Source organism: Talpa occidentalis, unplaced genomic scaffold (genome assembly GCF_014898055.3).
Source record: "Talpa occidentalis isolate TD23 unplaced genomic scaffold, MPIMG_talOcc4v2.1, whole genome shotgun sequence".
Classification (NCBI taxonomy): Eukaryota; Metazoa; Chordata; class Mammalia; order Eulipotyphla; family Talpidae; genus Talpa; species Talpa occidentalis.
Window position 1 is genome coordinate 83,454,953 of NW_026555331.1, and position 25,209 is coordinate 83,480,161.

The window sequence follows — 25,209 nt, forward strand, 5'->3', positions numbered from 1 at the left end:
TGCTCTGAGGAAGAGAGAAACAAAGGAAAATAGGGAAACTTCTTTGAAAAATGGAGCATCTTCTTCACCAATATCTGATGTATATTATACAATTCTAATCCTTGTATCCTTTTTATTCCTATGAATATATTAAATACGAAGTTTACCTTAAAATAATAAAATTTTCCTTCATTGACTTGCATATCCTAATTTCATTTTAATCTTTGGGTAATAAATGATACAAATAAAAACTTTTTCTGCCATTTAAGTAAAATTTGATTTTGGATTGGACAGGATACTTAAGAATTTTTTTTAATTTTACAAATTGGATTTTTATTGTTTTTTGTAACCAAAAAAAGCCATCTTAAGACTGACAAACAAGAATTGCTACTCTTAAAATCAGAAGACCTCATATTTAAATAACTTACTGTCATTTAAAATATATGCTGTTGTATTTTCATTATTTTATTATGTTTAATATATAGCATGAAATAAATTGTCATTTAAATTTATGGCTGCAAATTTTAAAAAACAAACTATTTTAGCTTTTAGTAAAACATGGAGGAGACTTATTTGCTGAGAATGAGAATAAAGATACTCCTTGTGATTGTGCTGAAAAGCAACACCACAAAGATTTGGCCCTCAATCTGGAATCTCAAATGGTGTTCTCACGAGATCCAGAAGCTGAAGAAATAGAAGCTGAATATGCTGCATTAGACAAACGAGAGGTAAGTATTTTTAATAAAACTTACATGGATTTTATATTTATTTTTTCTTTAAAACTCAATTTGTATACTCTCTTTGAAATATGCTAAATACATGGCTATAAGTAGAAGAATACATCTAGAAAAACTGAATGGTGGAGTCTTTAACAGATGTGAGGATGTTTACTTACTCTTAAATGGCGATACTAATGTGTGATATGAATCCTAACCACTCTCAACTACTCCAGGACTCCAGTCTCTGTGTTCCCTGTCTGCCCCATTGCTTTTATCCACAAACATGCTTTGGTAAGCTATCTTTAAAAAACCAAACAACAAAACAAACTCTTCATTGTCCATTCTTACCCAGTCCTATTCCTTGACCCCCCCCCTTGAGTTTTAATCCAATATCTTTGATCTTCATATGAAAACAAAACTAATCTTTTTTTTTTTTAAGTTTTTTTTTATTATTATTTATTTATACAAGCACTGGGTACAGTCAGAAGCGCGGGAGGGTGAGAGAATTCACCAGAGCCAGAGCAGGGAGCAGAGCAGGCAGAGGGGCTGAAGTACACTGCTGGGGGGAGCAGCGGGCGGCAGGAGAGGTCTGCGCGCCATGTGGGACCCTCCTCCAGTGGCCGGGGAGCAGCTGGGGATCGAACCGGTGCTGCAGAGGCTGCGGGCAGCTTTGCAACCCAGCGCTCAACTGCTGCGCCACTGGGGAGGACCCAACAAAACTAATCTTTAAAGAGTTGTCTGTACCAACTTCACATTGCCATTCACTCTTAGCCTATTGCAGTGTGATTTTCTTTCCTTCCCTGAGATGGAACGGCATTATCATGGACATCAAGAGTCACCCTATTGCTAATTCCTGTAGGTAATTTTCTCTCTTCATTTTACTTGAATTCCTCAGCAGCGTTTGACACACTTGACCTTTCTCTTCTTAGTGAAACATTCTTCTCTTGGCTTTAAGGACATTGTTCTCTCTGTTTTTCCTTTAAGTCTTCCTTGTCTTAATGAACTTATGTCTTAATGAACAAATCTCCATTTGCTCCTCCCAATCTCCCTTCCAAATGCCATAGCTACATGCCACTCAATTTTCATCTGAGCTACTATAATAGTTTCTAATTGGTTTCCTTCAGTCCGAGTGACATTTTTAAGCTTAAATCAAATGATAAATTTACACTTAAATTACTTAGTGACTTTGCATCTTAGTTGGAATAGAATTCAAACTTCTCAGCTGTAAGTCCTCATATGATTTGGCCACTGCCTACTTCTCCACCATCATCTCAGACCTTTTTTCTGTGCTCTAATTATAATAATAGATTCTACCAAGGCTTTTTACATTTCTGTTACCTGTGTCTGAAGTTTTTCTCTTGGTTTACTCAATGTTAGTTATTCGGGGAGGCAAACTGGACCATTTTTTCTGGAAATGGTTCATTCTCCCTCCATTATTCTTTACCATAATGCTCTGTTTATTTTTCTTAGCACTTGACACACGCTGTAATTGTTTTGTTCGTGTGTTTGTTTAATTATTAGTTTCCTCTCCTATTGGATTGTCAACTCTGTGAGAATAGAATCATAAATGCCTTGTTCCGCAGAGTATTTTCATGGTTTAACACACACCTTGCACAATGTGCATTCATAGATACTTACTTTAACAAATTATAGGCCACAATAAATTTTTACTCCCCAAATAATTCTGATTCCTCAGTCTTCACAGTGCTAACTTGATTTAACAAGGAGCTATATAACTATTGTTTGTATGCATTAGAAATATAATCATTATTTTCTTTTATCTTACCCAAGAATTCCCAACAACTTTTGAACTTCTGTACTATACAGTTGAATAAAAGAACTGAGTGCATTGGGATGAAAAAATTTACATTTCTTTGCCTACCATGTTTCTTGAGTAAATTTGTTTGTTTTTTGAGGAGTGTTTATTTAGATTAAGTACTCTGAGAGGACAGTGTCCTAAATGCTTTCATATGACTGTAGAATACACACAGTAACTTTGAGTGACAGTTTCTTCCCCTTCTTTTTTTTAAATGATGAAAATAATCTAGAAAATGTTTGAATAACTTGCCAGGATCAAAGTGAGCTCAACCTAACATTTCTGACTTCAAGTATAGTCATCTGTATTTACTATGCTGTCTACCTTTTGACAGTCCATGATCTTGAGTCAAATAGAAATTATTAATGTATTAATTGATATAATTTAGTCAGAAGATAACATTGAACAATAATATTGTAGAAATTACATTGATGTGATTAATTTGATTGTGATTACTTTTAGGACTTTATGAACTTTTTCTCTCAGATCTACTAATTTATAATTAGATCATAGATTAATGGTATTCTTTATGGATATATTTAAGATATAACTAAACTTACTATAACTATAATAAACTATTATTAACTGTTATTTTTTTTCAAAGTTACCAAACAGTTGGATACTCATTATAGAAAAAACACTTATGTATTGGAAGATTAAAGTATAACAAAATGATAATTGTGGTTATTAGTAATTGTCTTTAATATTACTACATTTTTGTTTTCCTGCATTTCCTAAAATTGATACTGGATTTTTATTGCTAAAATTTTTATTTCCTCCTGAATATATGGGAACCAAATAAGGGATCAAGTTAAAAAAAATAATAACAATTGAAAAAAAGAACACAACAAAATGAAAACAGACAACATAAATCAGAGACATTCTACAGGGGAGGGGGAGGGAGAGGGATCAAAAAGAGGGTAGGAAGAGCACAAGGGACTGTGGTGATGGTGCATGGGTGAATTGGTGGTAGAAATTCTAGGGGAACTACAGCTGAGAAAAAAAGTAAATTCTGTTTAAAAAAATGAACAATTATGTAAAATATATATAAATAAATATTTTTAAAAATTATTTCCTCTTGGGCCTTCCCGGTGGCGCAGCGGTTGAGCGCTGGGTTGCGAACCTGCCCGCGGCCTCTATGGCACTGGTTTGATCCCCCGCTGCTCCCCGGCCACCGGAGGAGGGTCCCACATGGCAAGCAGACCTCTCCTGCTGCCCGCTGCTCCCCTCAGCAGTGTATTTCATCGTCTACCTGTTCTGCTCTCCCCTCTGTCTCTGGTGAATTCTCTCACCCTCCCGTGCTTCTGGCTGTACCCAGTGCATGTGTAAACAAAACAAACAAACAAATAAATAAACATGCCTCTATAAAATAAAAAAAAAATCTAAAAAAAAAAAAATTATTTCCTCTTGACTGTACCCACTAGTAAGTTTCTTGTATATGCTACCAGACTTAAGTAAATACATATGCATATAGAATTTAAAAAAATTTTTTTAAAGATTTATTTATTTATGCATACAAGAGCTGATATACAGGCCAGAGATGCGGAGGGTGGGGGGGAGCGGAGGGGAATGAGAGGATTCACCAGAGACAGTGGAGAACAGAACAGGCAGACCGACTGAAACGCACTGCTGAGGGGAGCAGCGGGCGAGACAGGAGAGGTCTGCTGTGCCATGTGGGTAGCTCCCTGGCTGGGGATTGAACTCATGCTGCAGAGGCTGCGGATTGCTTCATAGTGCGGTGCTCAACCCCCTGCACCACCATGGTGGCCCTATAGAATTTTTAATGCCGAACTAAGATCATATATTATGTTCGAATTTGCTAAAATATTTTTCCAACTTAGCAATATATGATAAGCATTTTTCCCAGGTCAGAACATACAATCTTTATATTTTAGCCACTTACCTATTGATGAACTTTTAAATAATTTAGCTGTTTTTGCTGTTAAATACAAAATCAAAGTAAATATTCTTTTGTCTGCTTGTTATATGTATCTTTATCCAGTTCTGTAACTTCTGTAGTTAGAAACATGCGTTATGAAGCCAACTCGGTGGGATCATACTTTGTTTGGCCCCATGATTTCAGTTACTATGGGACCTTGAGCAAGTTACTTAATGTCTCTGCATACTGATACTCATTTGTTAAAAATGGAGATAATAATGATCTGTACTTCATAGGGCTTTAAATCTTTAAATGAGTTAATATATGTAAATATTTGGAATAGCATTTGCTCAGTGTTAATCTTGAGTGTCTGCTATTATATTATGATTACCATACCTTCATTATTACTATTCCTTTTATATTTATATATACTTTAAAAGTATATTCCCTATAAATTTGTAGCAATCAATCTGAGAGGTCATAAGATCCATGCATTCTGAATGGATGCTTTGGCTGTCCTAAAAGATTGTATCAGTTTATTTTTTGTCCAGTAGCGTATTATGTTCTTATTAGCATTGAATTATTTTCACAACTTGAACAAATATGTGTACTTGTTGGAATTTATTTATTTGATTATGCTGTGAATTGTTTATTTGCTTTTTAATCTATATATTGTCTGTATATTCTTAATACTTTCTAGGGGAGCTTTGTGTAGTTTTCAATATCCTAAGTTCTTATAGGGTATTCAGTGTGTGTGTGTGTGTGTGTGTGTGTGTGTGTGTGTGTGTGTGTGTATTTCCTGTTATGGCTTCTTAATTTGTGGCATGCTGATATTATGATCATGTTACTGTATTTTTTTCCAGTTTTGTTTTTAATCCATATTAAATTTATTTTTGTCTACCATTCCATAATATAAAGAATAATATTTTCATAAATGAGTACTTATGCACAAATGTTTTATAGCAGCACTATTCACATTAACCAATAGTTGAAAGCAACCCAAATTTCTATCAACAGGCGAATGGACAAATAAAACATGAGATAGAGCACAATGAAATATTAGTAATATAAAGAAATGAAGTGCTAATACGTGCCACAACATGCATCAGTCTCAAAAACATGCTAAGTGAATGAAGCTAAACATACAAGGTCATATATTAAATAACTCCATTTATGTGAAATATCCATAATAGGTAAATATATAGAGACAGAAAGCACATTAGTGGTTGCCAGGGGCTGGGAAAAGGAAGGAATAGAGAGTGACAACTTAATAGGTAGGGGTTTTCTTTGAGGGTGAGGAGAAACTTTGGAACGTGATACTGGTTGTGTTGTACATTGTGAATTGTCCTAGAGGCCACTGTACACCTTTAAATGGTTAATTTTTAGTCCTATGAGTTTCGTAACAATTAAAAAAACTGTTTTCTTTAAAGTTTATTTTTGTACCTTCTACTTTGACCCTGATCAACGTTTGGACTATTTTAAGCTAAATTATTGGGTACTTTTAAAATCTTATGCACCCTGGGCCTCCCTGGTGGTGAAAGGGGTTAAGCACCACACTATGAAGCAATCTACAGCCTCTGCAATACGAGTTCGATCTCTGGCCTGTCAGGGAGTAATCCACGTGGTGCAGCAGACCTCTCCTGACTCGACCACTGCTCCCCTCAGCAGTGTATTTCAGTCAGTCTGCCTGTTCTGTTTCCCACTCTGTCTCTGGTGAGTCCTCTCACTCCCTGCATCTCTGGCCTGAACCCCAGCTCTTGTATGCATAAATAAATAAATCTTTAAAAAAACAACAAAACTTACGCACTCAAAGTGAAGCGTTTGTTTAGCTAAGTTTCTAGATTCAGTTATTGATCTGAACAATGTATAATATCCTCCTGACTGTACCCATATAATTTCTTCTTAACATATTTTATTAAGTCCTTTCCTCTGGATGGTTTTTCAATTAATGGATAAAATTTACTTCTTCAATCCATTATTCAATAAAACTGAGTGACTTTCCTGCCACACTTTTAGGAACTTGGAAATACAGTGAGGAAAAAAAAGATAAACCCTTGCCCTATTCTAGCATAAAGAGAGAAATGCACACAAATAAGTTTTTTTTTTAAATAATAAATTTTATTTTTATATTCCCCATACAATTGCAGTCCCCTCATTCTGACCCCAATCCCTCCCCTCCCGCCCCCGCCCCCCTAAAAGTGTCTCTGGTTCGTAGTTTTTTGTTGATTTTGATTTTCACTTTCTTATAGTTATTCATTTTCCTGGTCCCTTATTTAAGTTTTCTAGATTCCTGCTATGAGTGAGACCATCCGGTATTTTTCTTTTTCTTTTTGGCTTATTTCGCGGAGCATGATCCCTTCCAGTGCCATCCATGTTGCTGCAAATTGCATGTTTATTTTTTTTGAATGCTGAGTAATATTCCATGGTATATATGTACCACATCTTCTTGATCCAGTCATCTATTTTGGGCATTTGGGTTGTTTCCAAGCTTAGCTATTGTAATCAGTGCTGCTATAAACATAGGGGTGCAGGTGTTCTTTGGAATTGATGTTTCTGTGTCCTTTGGGTAAATACCTAGGAGTGGAATTGCTGGATCATATGGAAGCTCTATGTTTAGTAGGTCCAGAAATCTCCACACAGCTCTCCACAGTGGTTGGACCAGTTTGCACTCCCACCAACAGTGCAGAAGAGTTCCTTTTTCTCCACACCCTCGCCAACATTTGTTGTTGCTAGTTTTTTTAATATGTGCCATTCTCACTGGTGTAAGATGGTATCTCATGGTAGTTTTGATTTGCATTTCCCTGATTACAAGTGATGTTGAACATTTTTTCATATGCCTGTTGGCCATTTGCATTTCCTCTTCAGAGAAGTTTCTTTTTAGCTCTTCTGCCCATTTTTTGACTGGATTATTTTCTTTGTTGTTGTTGAGTCTCATCAGCTCTTTGCAGATTTTTGTGATCAGTCCTTTATCATTAGTGTTGGGTGCAAAAATGTTCTCCCAGTTGGTGGGGTTTCTCTTTGTTTTTGTTTTTGTCTCTTTTGCTGTGCAGAAGCTCTTTAATTTGATGTAGTCCCAGCTGTTTATCTTTGCCTTCACTATCACTGCTTTGGGTGATGTGTCTCTAAAGATGTCTTTGATGTGCAAATCACGTAGTGTTTCGCCTATATTTCCTTCTATATATTTTATGGTTTCAGGTCTTATGTCTAGTTCTTTAATCCATTTTGAGTTGATTTTTGTGTATGGTGTGAGGTAGTGGTCAAGCTTCATTCTTCTGCATGTAGCAACCCAGTTTTCCCAGCACCATTTATTGAACAAACTTTCTTAGCTCCAATGCATAGTCTTTGCTCCTTTGTCAAAGATTAGTTGACCATAAATCTGTGGGTTTATTTCTGGATTTTCTATTCGATTCCATTGGTCTGTATGTCTATTCTTGTTCCAATACCATGCAGTTTTGATGATTATGGCTTTGTAGTATAGTTTGAAGTCTGGGAGTGTGATGCCTCCATTCCCTTCTTTTTTTTTCAGGAGAGCTTTGGCTATTCGGGGTTTTTTGTGATTCCATATGAATTTCATCAATAATTGTTCTATTTCTTTGAAGAATGACATTGAAATTTTGATTGGAATAGCATTGAATCTATATATTGCTTTTGGAAGGATGGCCATTTTATAATGTTTATTCTTCCAATCCATGAGCAGGGGATGTCTTTCCATTTCTTTGTGTCTTCTTCTATTTCTTTTAACAGTGTTTTATAGTTTTCTTTGTATAGGTCCTTTACCTCTTTCGTTAGATTTATTCCCAAATATTTGATTTTTTTTGTTTCAATAAAAAAAGGGATGGTTTTTTTTGATTTCTTCTTCTTCAGATTTATTGTTTGTGTATAGGAAGGCTACTGACTTTTGCATGTTGATTTTGTATCCTGCCACTTTACTGAACTGATTGATGAGTTGAATTAGTTTTTCTGTGGAGTTTTTGGGGTTCTCTATGTATATTATCATATCATCTGCAAATAGTGATAGTTTGACTTCTTCTTTTCCTATTTGGATTCCTTGGATATCTTTCTCTTGTCTTATTGCTCTGGCTAGGACTTCCAGTATTATATTGAAAAGCAGTGGTGAGAGTGGACGTCCTTGTCTTGTTCCAGATCTTAATGGAAATGCTTTCAGCTTTTCACCATTGAGAATGATACTGGCTGTTGGCTTGTCATAGATGGCCTTTATGATGTTGAGGTATGTTCCTTGTATCCCAAGAATTTCAAAGGCTTTTATCATGAATGGGTGTTGCACTTTGTCGAAAGCTTTCTCAGCATCTATTGATATTATCATATGGTTTTTATATTTCTTTTTGTTGATGTGTTGGATAACGTTGATTGATTTTCTGATGTTAAACCATCCTTGTGTCCCTGGAATGAATCCTACTTGGTCGTGGTGAATTATCTTATGGATACATTGTTGGATTCTGATAGCTAAAATTTTATTGAGGATTTTTGCATCAGTGTTCATTAGGGAGATTGGCCTGTAGTTTTCCTTTTTTGTGTTGTCCTTGTTCGGTTTTGGTATTAGTGTAATGTTGGCTTCATAGAACGTGTTTGGTATTGTCCCTTCCTTCTCAATTTTTTGGAAGAGTTTGTGAAGGATAGGCACTAATTCGTCTCTGAATGTTTGGTAGAATTCAACAATAAGTTTTTAAAGTAAATGAACACATTATCTAAACTGCTGAAATAATAAAACAAGGTGATTTGTTGCAGTGATGGCAAACATTTTTCTGAGTGGGTTCAGTATTTTTCCCTTCCTCCCCCACCCCCACCCCGGGCGAAAAGAGCAGAGAAACTAGTGAGTGTTAAGGCATAGTAGGGGTCAGGCTTTGTAAGAGTATATTCTGTGAGTATATTGGGTTAAGTGAACAAAAACTGAATGATATACTAATATAAAAAGCCCATCTAAAGAATCTTCCTACCCTTTTCTAGTCTCTAACGCAGGGAGTAGGCACAGGATTCTTTTTCTGGCACAGAACCCATATGCTGGACATTGTCTTAACTAACTACCCCAGTTAGCGGGTTTAACATTCCCTGTAGAAGCTGCTGCCTTCCTTTTAGGTTAAAGTACAGAACGAGGTAGCCTGAGTCTAGATCACCAGGTGAGAACAGCTCAGTAAAGATGGGAGAAATTGAAGTGAAGGTTCTGATAATCCTAAAGACTTTCCCTAGCTATTTCCCTTCTCTCCTGGGCTAAGCTCATGGATTGACTAGTGAGGGGTTGGTATTAAGAGGAGTTGGAAATATCCTCTCCTCTGTCTTTTAAAATTTTATTTTTTTTTTAATTTTAACAATTACCAATATATTTGGTTAAGTAAGTACTTGTTTGTAATTTTTTTTAAAAAATGAATGTGTTTTACCTGTAAAATCAGGTGGAAAAGTTATTTTCATTGTGAAAAAAAATAAAAAACAGATACTTATAAATTCCTTTGTCATTTTTTTTTCTTAAGCAGTTGAAGATTACTATCACTTTATATATATCAAATAGCCCAACTTCATAGGTTTCTTCATTGGTATTTTGATGGCAATATGCATTGCCATACTATTTCAAAAGAGGTAATTTCATTCACCGTTTCTTTCTAATTTAGTTTCCCTTTTCTTTGTGTCAGTACTAACTGCTGAATTATGTTAAACCTGAAAATAGAAGCAATTTATCTTTGCAACAGGAAAGAAAAAGACACCTTCATTTTAATCCTCCTGCCAAGGAGAGGGCTAATATCTCCTTGGGACTGAACAATGTACTGATATGCTTATATGACCTAATTATAGTTTTATTGCAGAGATTTGAAGTCAGTATGTTTTGTGTTCATGAAGGCAGCATGTCTCTCTCCTTCAAGAACTATTTTCTTCTAGTGTAACCTATTTAAATTTAAAACTCCACATTAAAAATTTAACCTTTGCAAATTGCTTTGTATTATATGTTCTTAATATATCTGAAATCAAATCTTAAGTAAGATTTTGACTTGACAAAAATGAGAGAGAGCGATGGCTAATCTGAAAAAGAACATATAGGCAATAATACCAAGAAATAATACAGTTCCTGTTGCTGAGAACATCAAGAAATATTCACTCCCATTGCTGGAGCAGGAATTTGGAACACGTTCACACTGAGTGAATACTACATATTTAGCTATAAAAAGATTTGCTAGGTTTTGTTAGGGGAAAGTTGGTTTAATATATTAGCTTAAAAGTAAACTATACATGATGATTTGGGGACTTTTTAAGGATAAGATTAAAATGCAATTTATTTCTTAGTTTAATATATGCCCCTATACAGAATAGTTTAGGTTAAATTTTCATTTCTTTTTCTAATTAAGTTCATGGATACCTATATAGATATCCATCACTGAGTGCATACACAAGTGGAGTAGACTGTGTTATTGCGGTGTGATATGCAATATATTTGGTGAAAGTTTTCAGTGCCATATGTAAAAAGAATAGCACTGCGCCTCCCTGGTGGCACAGGCGGTTGAACACAGCACTGTGAAGCTGTCTGCAGCCTCTGCAGCACGGGTTCGATCCCTGCCGGGGACATGCCCACATGGCGCTACAGACCTCTCCTGTCTCGCCTGCTCCCCTCAGCAGTGTATTTCAGTCAGTCTACCTGTTCTGCTCCCCACTCTGTCTCTGGTGAGTCCTCTCACCCTCCTGCACATCTGGCCTGTACCCAAGTTCTTATATGCATAAATAAATAAATCTTTTTAAAAAATTCTTTAAGATAAATAAAAAGGAATAGCACTGCACACTGAGTATGTGTTCTGCCTTTCTTAGTATTTCTTAATAATTTTTAATTGTGTTTTCTGTAAAGCATGTTCTTTATAAAAAGCAGAACAAAAATTTAAATATTATTCCGTTACTATAAATAAGACTGGTAACATTTGTATGATTGCCTTCCGTTTTTCACCACTGATATTGTTTATTTTATATTCTGTAGGGTTTTTTCCTCAACACTTCTTGATATTTACAAACTCATTATGAAAATCATTTTGAATGCCAACTATTCTAACACATAGATATCCTATAACTCACTTAATATGCATTTGGGTACTTGCATTTTGTCACTTTTATAAGGAACATTGCAGATTTTATCCCTATTAGTGATTATACCTTAGAATAGATTCCTAAAAATAAAATTATAGAATCAGAAATGAATGTTGTAAAAGCTTATGATTGATATATGTTGCTTGGTTGTTAATTGACTTCACCAATTTTTGTTTTTACTCCCAGTATGTCAGCGGTCTATTTCACTGCAACCTTATAATATTGACTGTTGTCTTTCTTTTTTAAAATCTTGGCCAATTTGCTAGGTAGTTTATGTTAATGTAACTTCTGACTTGATTTTTTTTAATCTATTGATTTTCACAATTCCTTATATAAACTAAAATGCTTTCTATATTTAATTCCTGATTTAAATAATATTTTTATATAGTTGAGTGTGTCAGCCTTTTCTGTCATTAATATACTTATCATTTATATATGCATCCCTGTGAGAATATTTTTGAGAATCAGAAACTTCTTGATAGAAATTAACCCTTGTGAATAAAGTCCCAGTCACAGGGGGTTAGTAAGAACTAATGAAACTGTTTTCATGATAACCCCCCCAAAAAAAATCAAAGCAAGAAATAAAGATACTAGTTCTAAATTATCTGAAAATAGGCTATAGTGGATGAGATTTGCTAACTGCAGAGTTCTCTGAAGACTGATTGATGCTACTAGCGGACATACTCAATGGCTGTTATTCTGATAAACACAAGGGAATTTCTCTTGCTTTTTAAGTTATTGCCTTAGTTATGTGCTCACTGCAGTAAACTGATTGTATCTGTTTACAGGAGTAAAATAGATATGTTATTATTGTTAATAATAAAAATAAAAGAAATGATATATATATAGATATTGTTATATTATAGTTTTAAAATAAATTCTTAAGTGATTGCCATAAGCAAAAGTGGAATAAATTAGGGAATCCATTGGGGAAAATATGTTACAGGTTATTTTAACTTTGCAAAGTTTTATTTCTTTATATTCATTTTGTTTTGGAAAGATTTGAAACAAGTATGGCAAGTGTTGTCAATAATTGTTTCTGAATAGTGAGACACTTGTGATTTTATTCTTTATATTTTCTATTAAAAGCAAAGGCTAAAAAAAGGTAACAAAAGAATAAAAGCCCAGTGATAAGGACACGTGAAAAAAAATATTTATGGATAAGACATCTGAATAGTATGGCACAATCACTTCTCTCCAAATTAACTGATGGGTATAATATAATCCCACTAGCAGTTCAGTTTGAATCATAATAAGCATAAATGTTTAGTAATTCAGTAATTATTTCTGACTAAATGAATGCATATATTCATATGTGGTTGGTTGCAAGAAGAAAAAACTAGATAAAAATATTTGTGAATTTTAATTATTATTGCTCAGGGGTGGGATTATCAGTTTTTATGCCTAGTATTTTTTTGTATTTTCAAAACTGTTAAGTAAGATGATCTTGTCATTATAGTATGCTTTATTTTAGAACAATAGGGTGCATGAACCTTGGTATCTACTTTCCAGCTTAAAAAAATTTTGTAAGAGAATAATTTGAAGTATACATGATCATGGAGCACATTGAGCCTTTAAACTGAAATAGGACAATTAAATTTTAAAAATCATTTTTTTTTATAGGTTTTAGAACTTCTTGCAAATATGATATCCAAACTAACTTTATTTCTCTTCTTTTCAAAGCCATATGAAGGATTAAGGCCTCAAGATCTTCGTAGATTGAAAGATATGCTTATTGTGGAAACTGCAGACATGCTTCAGGCTCCACTATTTACTGCTGAAGCTTTACTTCGAGCTCATGGTAATAAAAGAAATCTCTTATGAGAACATGGATGCCTTTGAAACTTTTCAGAGTTAAATGGTGGCTATTTTATTATTTTAATATGAAACAAAATCATTTGTTAAACAAGTAAGTGGTTACTGCAGTACTCAGCATCCTGACAACATTTTGTATAGCTATAAATCATAGGAGAAAAATTTCTTTTTAAAAATAAACCACTTAATCAACTTACAGTTTGTTTACTTTTAAAAGAATTTTTTCTGAGTGTCTGGTATTCCGCATTTACATAAATTGCAGCCCCAACCAACAATATAGGTAAACCTGGGACATTTCATCTCCTTTAGATTTGATATTTCATCTCCTTTAGATTCTGTATCCTGTTGTCACCAAATTGTCAGTTTCACTTCCCAAAGCTTAAACCTCTCCATTTCCTTTCATCTCCACTGCAACCAACCACCTTGCCCTAGTTGCCATCATTTCTCACACCACCCAGTAACCTATCTGCTTTAACTCCCACTGCTCTTTATCTGTCTGGTGTTTCTGTACTGTAATCAGTTATCTTTTCAAATCTAATTATGATAACCTGCCCTTTTAACCGCAAGTGCCACCTTTCACTGAGTTCTTACCACTCCTAAGATGATGACAGAGGTATAATGAGAAAGTTCTGTGTGGCTGAGCTCCTGCCTGTTTCTTCAGTATCTTCATACAGTGCTTCCTGTCTGTTCTCCATGTTCCAGCTACATTGACCTTTTTAATGTCACCAGGGTGCCACCTTGCCTCCTACCACAAGGCTTTTGAACATGCTGTATGTACTCCTTCTCTGTAGAATGTCTTTCTCTCTTCCTTTTATTTGGTTAACTAAGACTCATCCTTCAGATGTCTGCTGCAAGCCATTTCCCCAGAGTCCTCTGATTCTGTCTGAAATTTTCCACTACCTCTCCTTTATGGTATTCCTTATAGTAGTGGTTTTGGTTTGTTTGGTCCCCCCTCCCCCCCATATATCAGTTTTAGTCTAATGTCTTTCTCCTTACGAGGCTTTAAGTTTCATGAAGGCAGGAATCATGCCTGGTTTTTCCTACCAGGCATTGTTTCTCTATCACTTAACATAATGCACAGCACACAGAAGTCATTCAATAAATGTTTGCTAAGTGAATGGTGTGGTAGAATCCAAGCAGAAATTGTGCTGAAAAATATTTATAGTAGATAAAACTAAAATTTGGTATATTTAACATCTGTGTATATAAATCATAAGTTTGTTTTTTCCTTTATTAAAAAGTAACATAATAGAGGCTTTTGAAAAATAATACTGTTCTAAGGAAAATATTTTTAACTTTCTAAGTGATGACATCAAAATACAGAGATTGATTTAATAACATTTTCTGGAATGCACTCATATGTAGGTTTTTTCACTTGTTAAGTTTTCCTTCCTGCTTGTGATCTGAACCCTGTTACTCATCCTGTTTGCCATCTCATACCACAACATGGTATAAGTAACTTTACAGAACTGCTCATGTACTCCATTGTACTTCTTTGTCTTGGCACATTCGGTTTATACAATTGGAAATGCACTCTTTCTGTCTTCATTGCTTGTGTGAATAATAATGATCCTATTAAACCACCAACTAGATTAACCTAATTTGGTTGAAAAAGTCTTATATAGAAAATTTCCACAGCTATTTGTATTTGAGCTCTCAGATTGTGTAGAATGGACCTGGTGTGAATAACTGACTCTTGTTTTATTCTAGACTGTGTACTTTATTATGCCATAGACTTCAGAATTACACAGATTGGCTTCAAATACCTCATTATTTGTATGAGCCTGAACAAGTTATATAACTTCACTTAGTCATAGTTACTTCACATAAATAATGATTGAAAAATTTGTTGAAGGAATGAATGAATAATATGAGTAAAACACCTAACAAAATAGTTGAATATATTTGCTTATTGTTTTTAAAGGTTTGGATTCTTATGGCTCTGGACTTTGTAGTAACATGCTTCCCTTGGCTATTATAGAAGTGTTCATAGTAAGAATATAACCTTTTTAGTTAAGCCAATTTCAAGTCACTTAATACAGAATTTATACTTAATTCACTATAATTTTACTTATAACATAATCCCTTCAGATGTTCTTTCTGCTTTTAAACTATTTACCAAATGATCTTTAGGACTTACAAGCATTTTAACATGTTTATAGTGAGCTCTGTAGTCATTTTGCAGCTTGACGATAATGAGGCCAATTGAAAAATTACGTGTTTTTCTTGAAAGAGTTGAATGACTAAATCAAAATAATGCCAACAAAAATGTAGTAAATTCTAAAAATGATGTGTGAACCACCTTTTTTGATTAGAAATGACTAGGTATTTTGGCCATATTGTTAGATATTGACATGGTTGTATGTTTAAAAAATACTGATGGGTATAACAGTTACTACTTCGATATGAATAATTTTCTTCCTTTTATGCTACAGTTTTGGGTTTTTTTTTTTTTTAATTAGGAAACTCTTAAAATATCACCATGGTTTCTCTATTTTTTGAGAGCTATCCATTCCATTTTTCTTAAAGACTGGGACAGGGAGAAATTACTTGAAGCTTGGATGTCCAACCCAGAGAACTGCTGCCAACGATCAGGTGTCCAAATGCCAACTCCTCCACCAAGTGGATGTAATGCCTGGGACACGCTTCCTTCTCCAAGGACTCCAAGGACTACGCGCTCTTCCGTCACCTCACCAGATGAAATAAGTTTATCACCTGGGGATTTGGATACCAGTTTGGTATGGTTTGGTATTCAGTGTACTTCCCATAGATTTGTGTTGAGTCTTTTAACTTAAATTATTTAATATTGTTTCTGGGTCCCTCTAATCACATTCTTGTATTTGATTCCTATACCTTTCTTAACATGTTTATTTAGTTATTTCACACTTCAGTAAATTTTATTATTGCAGAATGTTTTTGTGTCCTTCAAACTAGAGATTGAAAAGCAAAAGGTTTTCCTTTCTCATTTCAAATCAGATTATGAAAATGAGTTTGGAAGAACCATCTATTGTATTTTCACCAAAAAGCTCCAGTACTTAAAGTATTTAAACACATCATACTAAAATATTAAAATTTGTTAGTGATAGGCACTTTATACACAAATACATTTTTGTAATTTTCTTGAATTTACTTGCAATATATTGATAATTAAATAGTTATTTCAATAAGCCTCTGAAATTTGTCATCTAAATCAGTTTCCAAAATAAAGGTTTGCTTTTGTTGAGAAACATAGTATTGCTGTTGTCTGCATATTTAATTGGCATATGTACCATTGGTGTTTACTTTTATAGGAAATTTTGATGCTTCTCTCCTGGTTTTATCTGGACCTTTTTAGAAAATAGAATCCCATTCTGTAAGATAACAGAGAGAGAGAGAAAGAGAGAGAGAGAGAGAGAGAGAGAGAGATAACAGTGTTTGCTTCTAGTAAGTCATTGTTTAGAAGATACAGTTTTGTAGCAGGGTTCCCTCCATTGAAGCCTTTAAATTGTTACTCTGAATATCCTGTGTTGATGTATTTAAAACACAATGTTACTCTGTTTGTGTATCTAGTCTAGGGTAAGTGGTGGGTGAAGGGTGTGATACTAAAGTGGTTATTTTGCAATGGACAATTTGATCTTGACCTCAATAGATTGTAATGATTTTGTTGCTTATACTTTCTTTTCTAAATGCATAGTTGCTGATTAATTTAACATATAAATTTGAAATATAACTTTGTTTTTTACATTAAAACATTTAAATTCCACAGTAATAGAATGATGTTTGCATAGTATTTATTATTCAAAGGGGAGCATACTAATTTTAACTTCCCTTATAACTTTAAAACATTTAATTTTCTGTCTTAGTATTTTTGACTTAAAGTAATAAACAAATATATTCGCCTTTCTCCAAAGTATGACTTTAAGTCATTACTCTTTCCATCTTTAGTGTGACATTTGCATGTGCAGTATTTCTGTGTTTGAAGACCCAGTGGACATGCCCTGTGGACATGACTTTTGTAGAGGATGTTGGGAATCGTGAGTATTGTGTGCAACTCAATATTTCTCATTGTATGATAGCATTCTGATTTGTTAATCAATTTTTTGCTTTCCATGTTTAATGATAAATATTTTATGTTGATTTTAGAGTTATATTGAAATCTATGACACTTTACTGAGAAAGAATTTGGTTTTCGTATTTTGACATCTTCCCGTCTATTGATTTAATAAAATTATTTAATTTCATAATTAATGCAGTTAGCTTAATGTAAGATATTTTTGGGAACTAAGCATGTATAAGTAAATAACTGCACTCATTAAATTACAAGGTATCTAATGTAAATTTCATGCCTACACTTAAATATCTTATACCCCAAGAGTTTTATACCCCGGGAGTTTTATACCCCAAGAGTTTTCATGCATTTGCTTTAATGCTTTCTGAGTTTTTTCTGACATAGTCTTAAAAAACTATATGGATGTTTACTTTTTTTTTTTTTTTTCATCAATTCAAAGTTATATGTCTCTGTTAAGCATGCTTGGGCACATACTACAAATGAAAATTTTGTTTTGCTTCTCATGTTTATCTTTTTTCTTCCTCCCATTACCTTGCCAAGATTTATATTTACACACAGTCTGTCTGCTTTGCTCTAATGTTACACTTTTCAATAGCAGTGTATAGACAAAATTAAAACAATCAACATAATGAGCAATATGATATATTATCTGTGAGACACATAAATCTGCCCTATGTGAAGCATGTCATCAGTATTTAAGGAAGTCTTAAGTCTTAAAAATCAGACATTTACGAACTATTCTTTTCTATGGAGTGTGTACTGCGTAGCAAGAGTAGAGAGAGCTAGGGAATTGTGTTGGGTGAAAGAGCAAGGATATGAGTGAATTTTTTATGTTTATTTTTTAAACAACTTTGTTAGTATATAATTGATATTTAATAAACCACATTTAAAATAAATAATTTTATAAGCTTTGGTATATGTATACATTCATGAAGCCATTACCACATCAAGATAATGAGTTGATCCATCAACTCCAAAGTTTCCTCATTTCTCCTTGATATTCCTCTCTTTTTCTGCTATCCCTTTACCCTCCTACTACCAAATTCCTCTGTCCAGTCTGTAGGAAACCACTGATCTTTCTGTCACTCTGGTTTCATCAACTACATTTTCTTTATCTGTTTTCCAAATTAGGATATCAGGCAAAATTTCATTCAGAGGTATGAAAAAATATTACTTTTTTGGAAATATATAGGTACTAGACTTTTCTCTGAATCTATTTTGGTAGGATCAGATCTGTGCATCTGCCACAGGTGAACTAATTGTCAAGTCAGAGTTCACAGCTCACATACCACAGCAAACTTTGACCACCTTCTGGGAGCAGAAAATCTATAGGCATAGTACTTGATTTAGCTTAAAATTATTAACTGTATTAGAGTAGGGAGTATTATTTGGGTTGTACCAAGTTTGCTACTGTTAATCTTGGATTATATGTGAAAACTGAGCCAGGGATTTACTTCCAGTTTTTTAAATTTCCTTAATTTGCGTCACCAAATTCCTATCACAGGAGCCATCTCCTCTACTTCTCACAGCCTAGACATGAGAAGTTTATGATAGGATTTAAATTTGAAAGATCTAATTATTGTTTTCCATGGTATTTTACCAGCCTACCTAGGATTCTCCTCACTTCTCAGTAGTTCTTGTCAAATCAAGTACCAGTAAAGCAAGGTTCAGATTGGGTGATTCATATGTTGATTTTTTATTTAATTAAAAAGCCATTTTTAATTAATTGTAGTCCTTTCATATGCATATAGGAAAGAAACTGCTCTAAGAAACAAGGAAGACTATGTTGAGGCCCTTAGATCCTTTGTAAATCTTTCAATATATCTTACCTTTCCCGACCCCCTTTATCTCATCAATTCAGCCAGAGTTTTTTGAAGCATTTATATACCAAGGGCTTAAATGAAAGAGAAATTATTATTTTTTACCCAATTTAGAATATTTGCCGCTTATTAATTATTGATTTAGGTAAGTGCGCACATCCTGTGCCTCAGTTTCCTGATCTGTAAAGTGATGATAATAATGAATACTTCATAGGATCATTGTTGATTCACTGTTAAATGACTTGATATATGTAAAATTCTTAGAATAAGGCCTGACACATAGTAACCACTCAACCATGATTACAAGCAGATCTATGAGTCTGACCTATAGGGAAATTTATCAGTATGTGAAGGCTGCCCTAGATTTCTCTCAGTGGGAAATTGTGAGGATTTAATGACATACACATAGAGAAATGATCCTGTCTTCAATGAGATCGTCTCAATTCTGATGTTTAATTCTCCAGAGATAATTAAACATGCTCTGATGTATTTAGAATACATAAAATTCAAAATGCCTTCAGATTGTGTCTAAACAAACTGTATACCTTGGCAGGGGCCTGAAAGTATTAAGATAAATTATATCCAACTTTCCTGAGAACCGATTCATAGCTTAAAGGAGGAAAATCTTGTTATGTGAAAAAGGGAACTCTACAATTAGTAGTTCTCTAGGTTTTAGTCTCAGAACCCCTCTACATGCTTAGAAATTGTTGACTCTATAAAGCTTCTTTTTTTTTTTTTTTTTTTTTTTTTTTTTTTTTTAAAGAATTGTTTAGTTACTTTTTCTCCACTAGCAATTTCTTTTTTTTTTTTTTTTAAACATTCATTTATTTATTTATACAAGCACTGGTACAGTCAGAAACGCGGAGGGCGAGAGAATTCACCAGAGCCAGAGCGGGGAGCAGAGCAGGCAGAAGGACCGAAGTATACTGCTGAGGGGAGCAGCGGTCGGCAGGAGAGGTCTGCGCGCCATGTGGACCCTCCTCCGGTGGCCGGGGAGCAGCCGGGGATCGAACCGGCGCTGCAGAGGCTGCGGGGCAGCTTCGCAACCCAGCGCTCAACCGCTGCACCACTGGGGAGGCCCTCTATAAAGCTTCTTTATATATGAGTTATATCTATTCACACATACTGTAGTAGAAATTAACATTGAAAAATTTTAATATTTGCTTATTCATCTCAAAATAACAAGACCCATTATATGTTAACATAAATTACTATGAATAGTAATTATTTTATTTAAAAAATTGGAAGAGTGGTATTAGTTTGTATTTCTGAAAACCTCTATTATCTAGCTCAATAGAAGACAACTGTATTTTCATATCTGCGCTCTATTAAGTCTGTTTTATTATTTTCATTGACATAGATAAGGAAAATATGGCCTCACACAAATGTGTAGATGAAAAAGAGAAAAGTGTGTTGATAGCCTGTTAAGAGAAGTGTGGATAGTCTTTGATATATATCAAAACTTAATATTTAGTAGTTTTCTTAATAGTTTTCTACAGTGTAAAATCTCATCCATTAAAATCCATTGCGCTTTTTATAACTCTTTTACCTGTGCATGATTTATAACATCATTTGGAAAACCGGGTTATACAGGTCTCCCAATATTAACATATTTCACTGTATATAAACATTGTTAAAAAAAAAAACAACCGGGCCTCCCCAGTGGCGCAACGGTTGAGCGCTGGGTTGCGAAGCTGCCCGCAGCCTCTGCGGCGCTGGTTCGATCCCCGGCTGCTCCCCGGCCACCAGAGGAGGGTCCCACACGGCGCGCAGACCTCTCCTGCCGCCCGCTGCTCCCCTCAGCAGTGTACTTCAGTCCTTCTGCCTGCTCTGCTCCCCGCTCTGGCTCTGGTGAATTCTCTCACCGTCCCGTGCTTCTGACTGTACCCAGTGCTTGTATAAATAAATAAATAAATCTTAAAAAAAAAAAAAAAAACAGTTAATATCACCATCAGTCTCAGTCTCAAAGAAAAGTCTCAAAATATTGGAGAGCTGTCGGGCTCACTAGTTGCAGATAAAATTTTTTCATAATTTTAATTTTTACTTAATTTGAATTTTACCACTGGCAAATAAATACCATTTGTTTTTTTCCTCCTTAACGTGACAGGCTCATCTAATTCATTAAAAACGAAACAAAACTGTCACATGCCCAAGTCTGAATAATCATTGTTTGTAGGGAAAAAATAAATCCTTCAGAAGCCAGACATAATTCGAAAGAAGGAACTGTTCAGCAGTGTTTGATGCCTCAGAGTTAAGGCAGATAAACTAAGAAGCTTTTAATAATAAGCTTTTAAAATTTGGGCAAATGGGTAGTCTTAATGGCCTTGATGGGAGTCAGCCATTCAGTGAAGAGGTTGTAGACATCAAAGTGTCATGGGTTGAAAAGTAAATGGTATGGACTTAAGGTAGGAGTGACAAATCATCAGAAATTATTTTGTCAGGAAACTTTGATGGGAAAGGAAAGTACAACTAAAAAGGGGTCATTTGGTTGAGAAAGTTTTTCAGAATGGGAAAAATTTGAGCATATTTTTTATATTAAGGGTAGTCAGAGCCATTAGAGAGTAGAGAAAGAATGAGAGAGAATAGGTTAGTGGATAGTGCAAGTCCCATAGCTCACCATAGGATTTGAAGATTAGTTTTGGGGGGCAAAGGAGGAAGCTCCCTTATACAGAAGTAAGTGGGAAGAAGACAGAGATAGCTAAAGATATGGGTAGGTTAAAGGATACGTGGGAGGGAGTTGCCTAATTGGGACTCTCATTTTCTTTGAGTACTAAGATGAGATGGAGCAAAAGGAGCAAGTCTGATGAGGTCACAGTAGCTTGGTATTTTTAAGTGCAATGGTATTAAGAGACAGAAAACTAAAAGAAAAAGATATTATAGTCAATGGAATATTCAATCTGTTGATAATGATGACTAGAGCATGGTGATTTAATTACCTGGTTTTCCATTATTTTCTCTGGGTTTAAATATTAAATCCACCCTTCAAATGTGTGTGTTTCTTGTTTTATGTAGATGATAATTAAAAAAAACTTTTACCATAACCTATGAATTTTTTACTCTGTTCCATGATATACCATCTGTATTACAGCCCCAAGAAGTAGATATTTTTATCTCCATTTTACAGGTAAAGAAACAATTATAAAAACATTGAAGACTCCACAAAGAGTTTCAGAACAGTTAAATAAATTACTAAATAACTTTGAAACCTAGAATTCTCCAACTCAAAGTCCTACTCTTCACTACCTACTTCAATTTGGGCTAGATTCCTGCTGCCATTATTCCCTCAACTTGTGTGCCTGTAGAACGTGAAACTCATCTTAACATTCATCTAATTTAAATATTACTATAAGCAACAAACCTTTTCTTCATATAGGCATGCTATATTCCCGTATCACTCCCAAATCTCTTGAATTATGTATGGTTTAATTATACCATTGCTTTTTCATTTTTAAGGAGTAGAAAACTGATTTGAATATAATCATCTGAACTACTCATTTTTGAATAGTTAATACTAAATAAATACACTGATTCACATTTCTAGGGAGAGAAAGTAAAACTGGAACATGTAAAAATATATAAAACAAGTATGTATATATGTGTTCATACATGTATATTCCTGTATATAATGAACGATTCAGCAATTAGTAATGTTCAGTAATGTTTGAATTGTATGAATTAGTGTATTACAATTAATTAATTCCATATTTGTCCACTGGTTTTAATTTAATTATACACTGAAGGAAAATTCAGTGTAAAGAAAAAATTCTTAGACTATGTAAATTAATTATGTTCTTGTGGGTTTTTGCCTATCATTTGATAACTTTTATAGGTTTTTGAATCTGAAAATTCAAGAAGGTGAAGCTCACAACATTTTCTGCCCTGCATATGACTGCTTCCAACTTGTGCCTGTGGATATCATAGAAAGTATAGTTTCTAAGGAGATGGACAAACGATACCTACAGTTTGATATTAAGGTATGCTGCCAGTTAATCAGTCTGATTTCCAGAATTTTAATTAACAGATCCTATTTAATTTTGTGTTGTATTTTTGAAGCACATAAAATAAGATTTGTGAATTATTGAATGTCTTCAGCTAAAGCATTATTTTATCATCATGATAAAAGTTAAAATGAAAAGGTGTAAAATCTTTTTACCAAAAAACTAAAATATTTGCTCAAAACTATTGATTTGCCTGTTGTACTTTTATAATTGATCAAGATAATGCTCAAAGTAAATGAACTTTGTAATGTTCAAAGTATCTCTTTAAAGTTTTCCAAAAGACGTATTTTATACTCCTAAATATTTACAAATAAAGATGATAAATTTGGAGATTTGTGCATTTTTTAAAAAGTAATAACTACATATATAAAGAGATATAATGTTTATTTCATTTTTTTTCTAGCTTTATTTTCATTCAGGAATTATCCAGAAGAATATACAAGTTACTCTGTGTGTGTTTGTGTCTGTGTGTGTGTAATTTAATAGTTGCATTTTAACTGCCTTGCAAAAATATTTTGTAGTCTAAGTCTTAGTAGATCGACTTAAATACATCTTTCTTTAACATAAATATTATTAGGATGCCATTTAGAAATCTACTCTTCTGATGCAACTAATAATCATAAGTTTCTATTTAAATTATTTTCATCTAAAAAGCTGCACATTGTATGAAAAAACATTTTCAAGTTGCATATTTTCTGTGTGAATAATGTGCATTTTTTACTTTGTCATGGTCTGCCTGGTTTTTAGATTAAAGAAAACATAAATTTGAAAAATCATGTCATTGCTAAGTAATTGCCCATTTTTTTTTCCTTCTTACTAAGTGTGTTTTCCATTAATATTTTAAGTATTTCTTGACACTGACTACATTTTGGTTTTTATTTCACTGTTGTTACTTTAAAGTAAATTGACATAGTGGTATATTGTATATTAGAATTTAGAGTTAAAATATTTTCTGTTGTGTTTTATTATTGCTGTTTAAATAGGCCTTTGTTGAAAATAATCCTGCCATTAAATGGTGCCCTACTCGAGGCTGTGAAAGAGCAGTTAGACTAACAAAACAAGGGTCAAATACATCTGGTTCTGATACACTCAGCTTCCCCTTGCTCAGAGCTCCTGCTGTGGACTGTGGAAAAGGACACCTCTTCTGCTGGTCAGTACAGACAGTTTTTAAAGAGACTGTACCTTGAGTTTGCTCTTCATATTGTATACTTGATGTCATTCTTATTAATTTAAAAAAATGTACAATGAGTGCTAATGGTTCATATTTATTTTGTACTTGATGTGTGCAAGGCACTATGCCATTATTTTCATATATTGAATTCTACCAACAACGCTCTGTGTTGTTCTCTATTATTATTACCCATTTTATAGATAAGGAAACTCAGGCACACATAATTTGCCTAGAGTTGTGCAACTAGGAAATGGCAGAAATGGGATTAGAACCCAGCTCTGTTTAATTCCAGAGCCCATGCACTTAAACTCTAATACCTAATTGCTGACCACAGATCAGAATATGTTTAGAGTTTAACTTTTTTTCATTAAAATGTCTCCAGCAGTGATTCCTTTTTTTTAAAAAAAAATTTTATTATTATATTTTACATCATTTTTCCTTTTTGTACAATGCATAATTTCTCCTCTCAGGTATAGACCCTGTAAAATTCCCACCACCAATTTACCCATGCACCATCACCATAGTCCCTTGTGTTCTCCCCTCCCCTGTTGATACTCTCTCTCCCCCTCCCCTGCAGAGTGGCTCTCATTAATAGTACCTATTAATTTTGTTTTTTAATTTAATTATTTTTTTCCCCCGATCCTTTGTTTGGTTCCTCTACATTTCTCCTTTAAGTGAAACCATCTAACACTTGTCTTTTTCCTCCTGGCTTATTTCACTGAGCATAATCCTTTGTAACTCCATCCATGTTGCTGCAAATGTTATGAGTTTATCTTTTTTTGATTGCTGAATAGTATTCCATTGTGTATATATACCACATCTTCTTGATCCAGTGGTCTATTTTTGGGTATTTGGGTTGTTTCCATAGCTTACCTATTGTAATAGTGCTG

At 34.0% G+C, this 25,209-nt stretch overlaps 1 protein-coding gene across 11 annotated transcripts in view; it reads left to right on the forward strand.

Moving 5' to 3' along the window:
* ANKIB1 (ankyrin repeat and IBR domain containing 1) overlaps window positions 1-25,209 on the forward strand; it is a 210,620-nt gene that overhangs the window by 147,156 nt on the left and 38,255 nt on the right. For all 11 annotated transcript variants that reach the window (XM_054692328.1, XM_054692331.1, XM_054692327.1 and 8 more), the window contains 6 exons: window positions 525-707; window positions 13,151-13,268; window positions 15,812-16,020; window positions 17,207-17,295; window positions 22,980-23,124; window positions 24,132-24,298. In XM_054692328.1, the coding sequence (XP_054548303.1) occupies window positions 525-707; window positions 13,151-13,268; window positions 15,812-16,020; window positions 17,207-17,295; window positions 22,980-23,124; window positions 24,132-24,298 (911 nt within the window). The remainder of the gene's footprint in view (window positions 1-524; window positions 708-13,150; window positions 13,269-15,811; window positions 16,021-17,206; window positions 17,296-22,979; window positions 23,125-24,131; window positions 24,299-25,209) is intronic.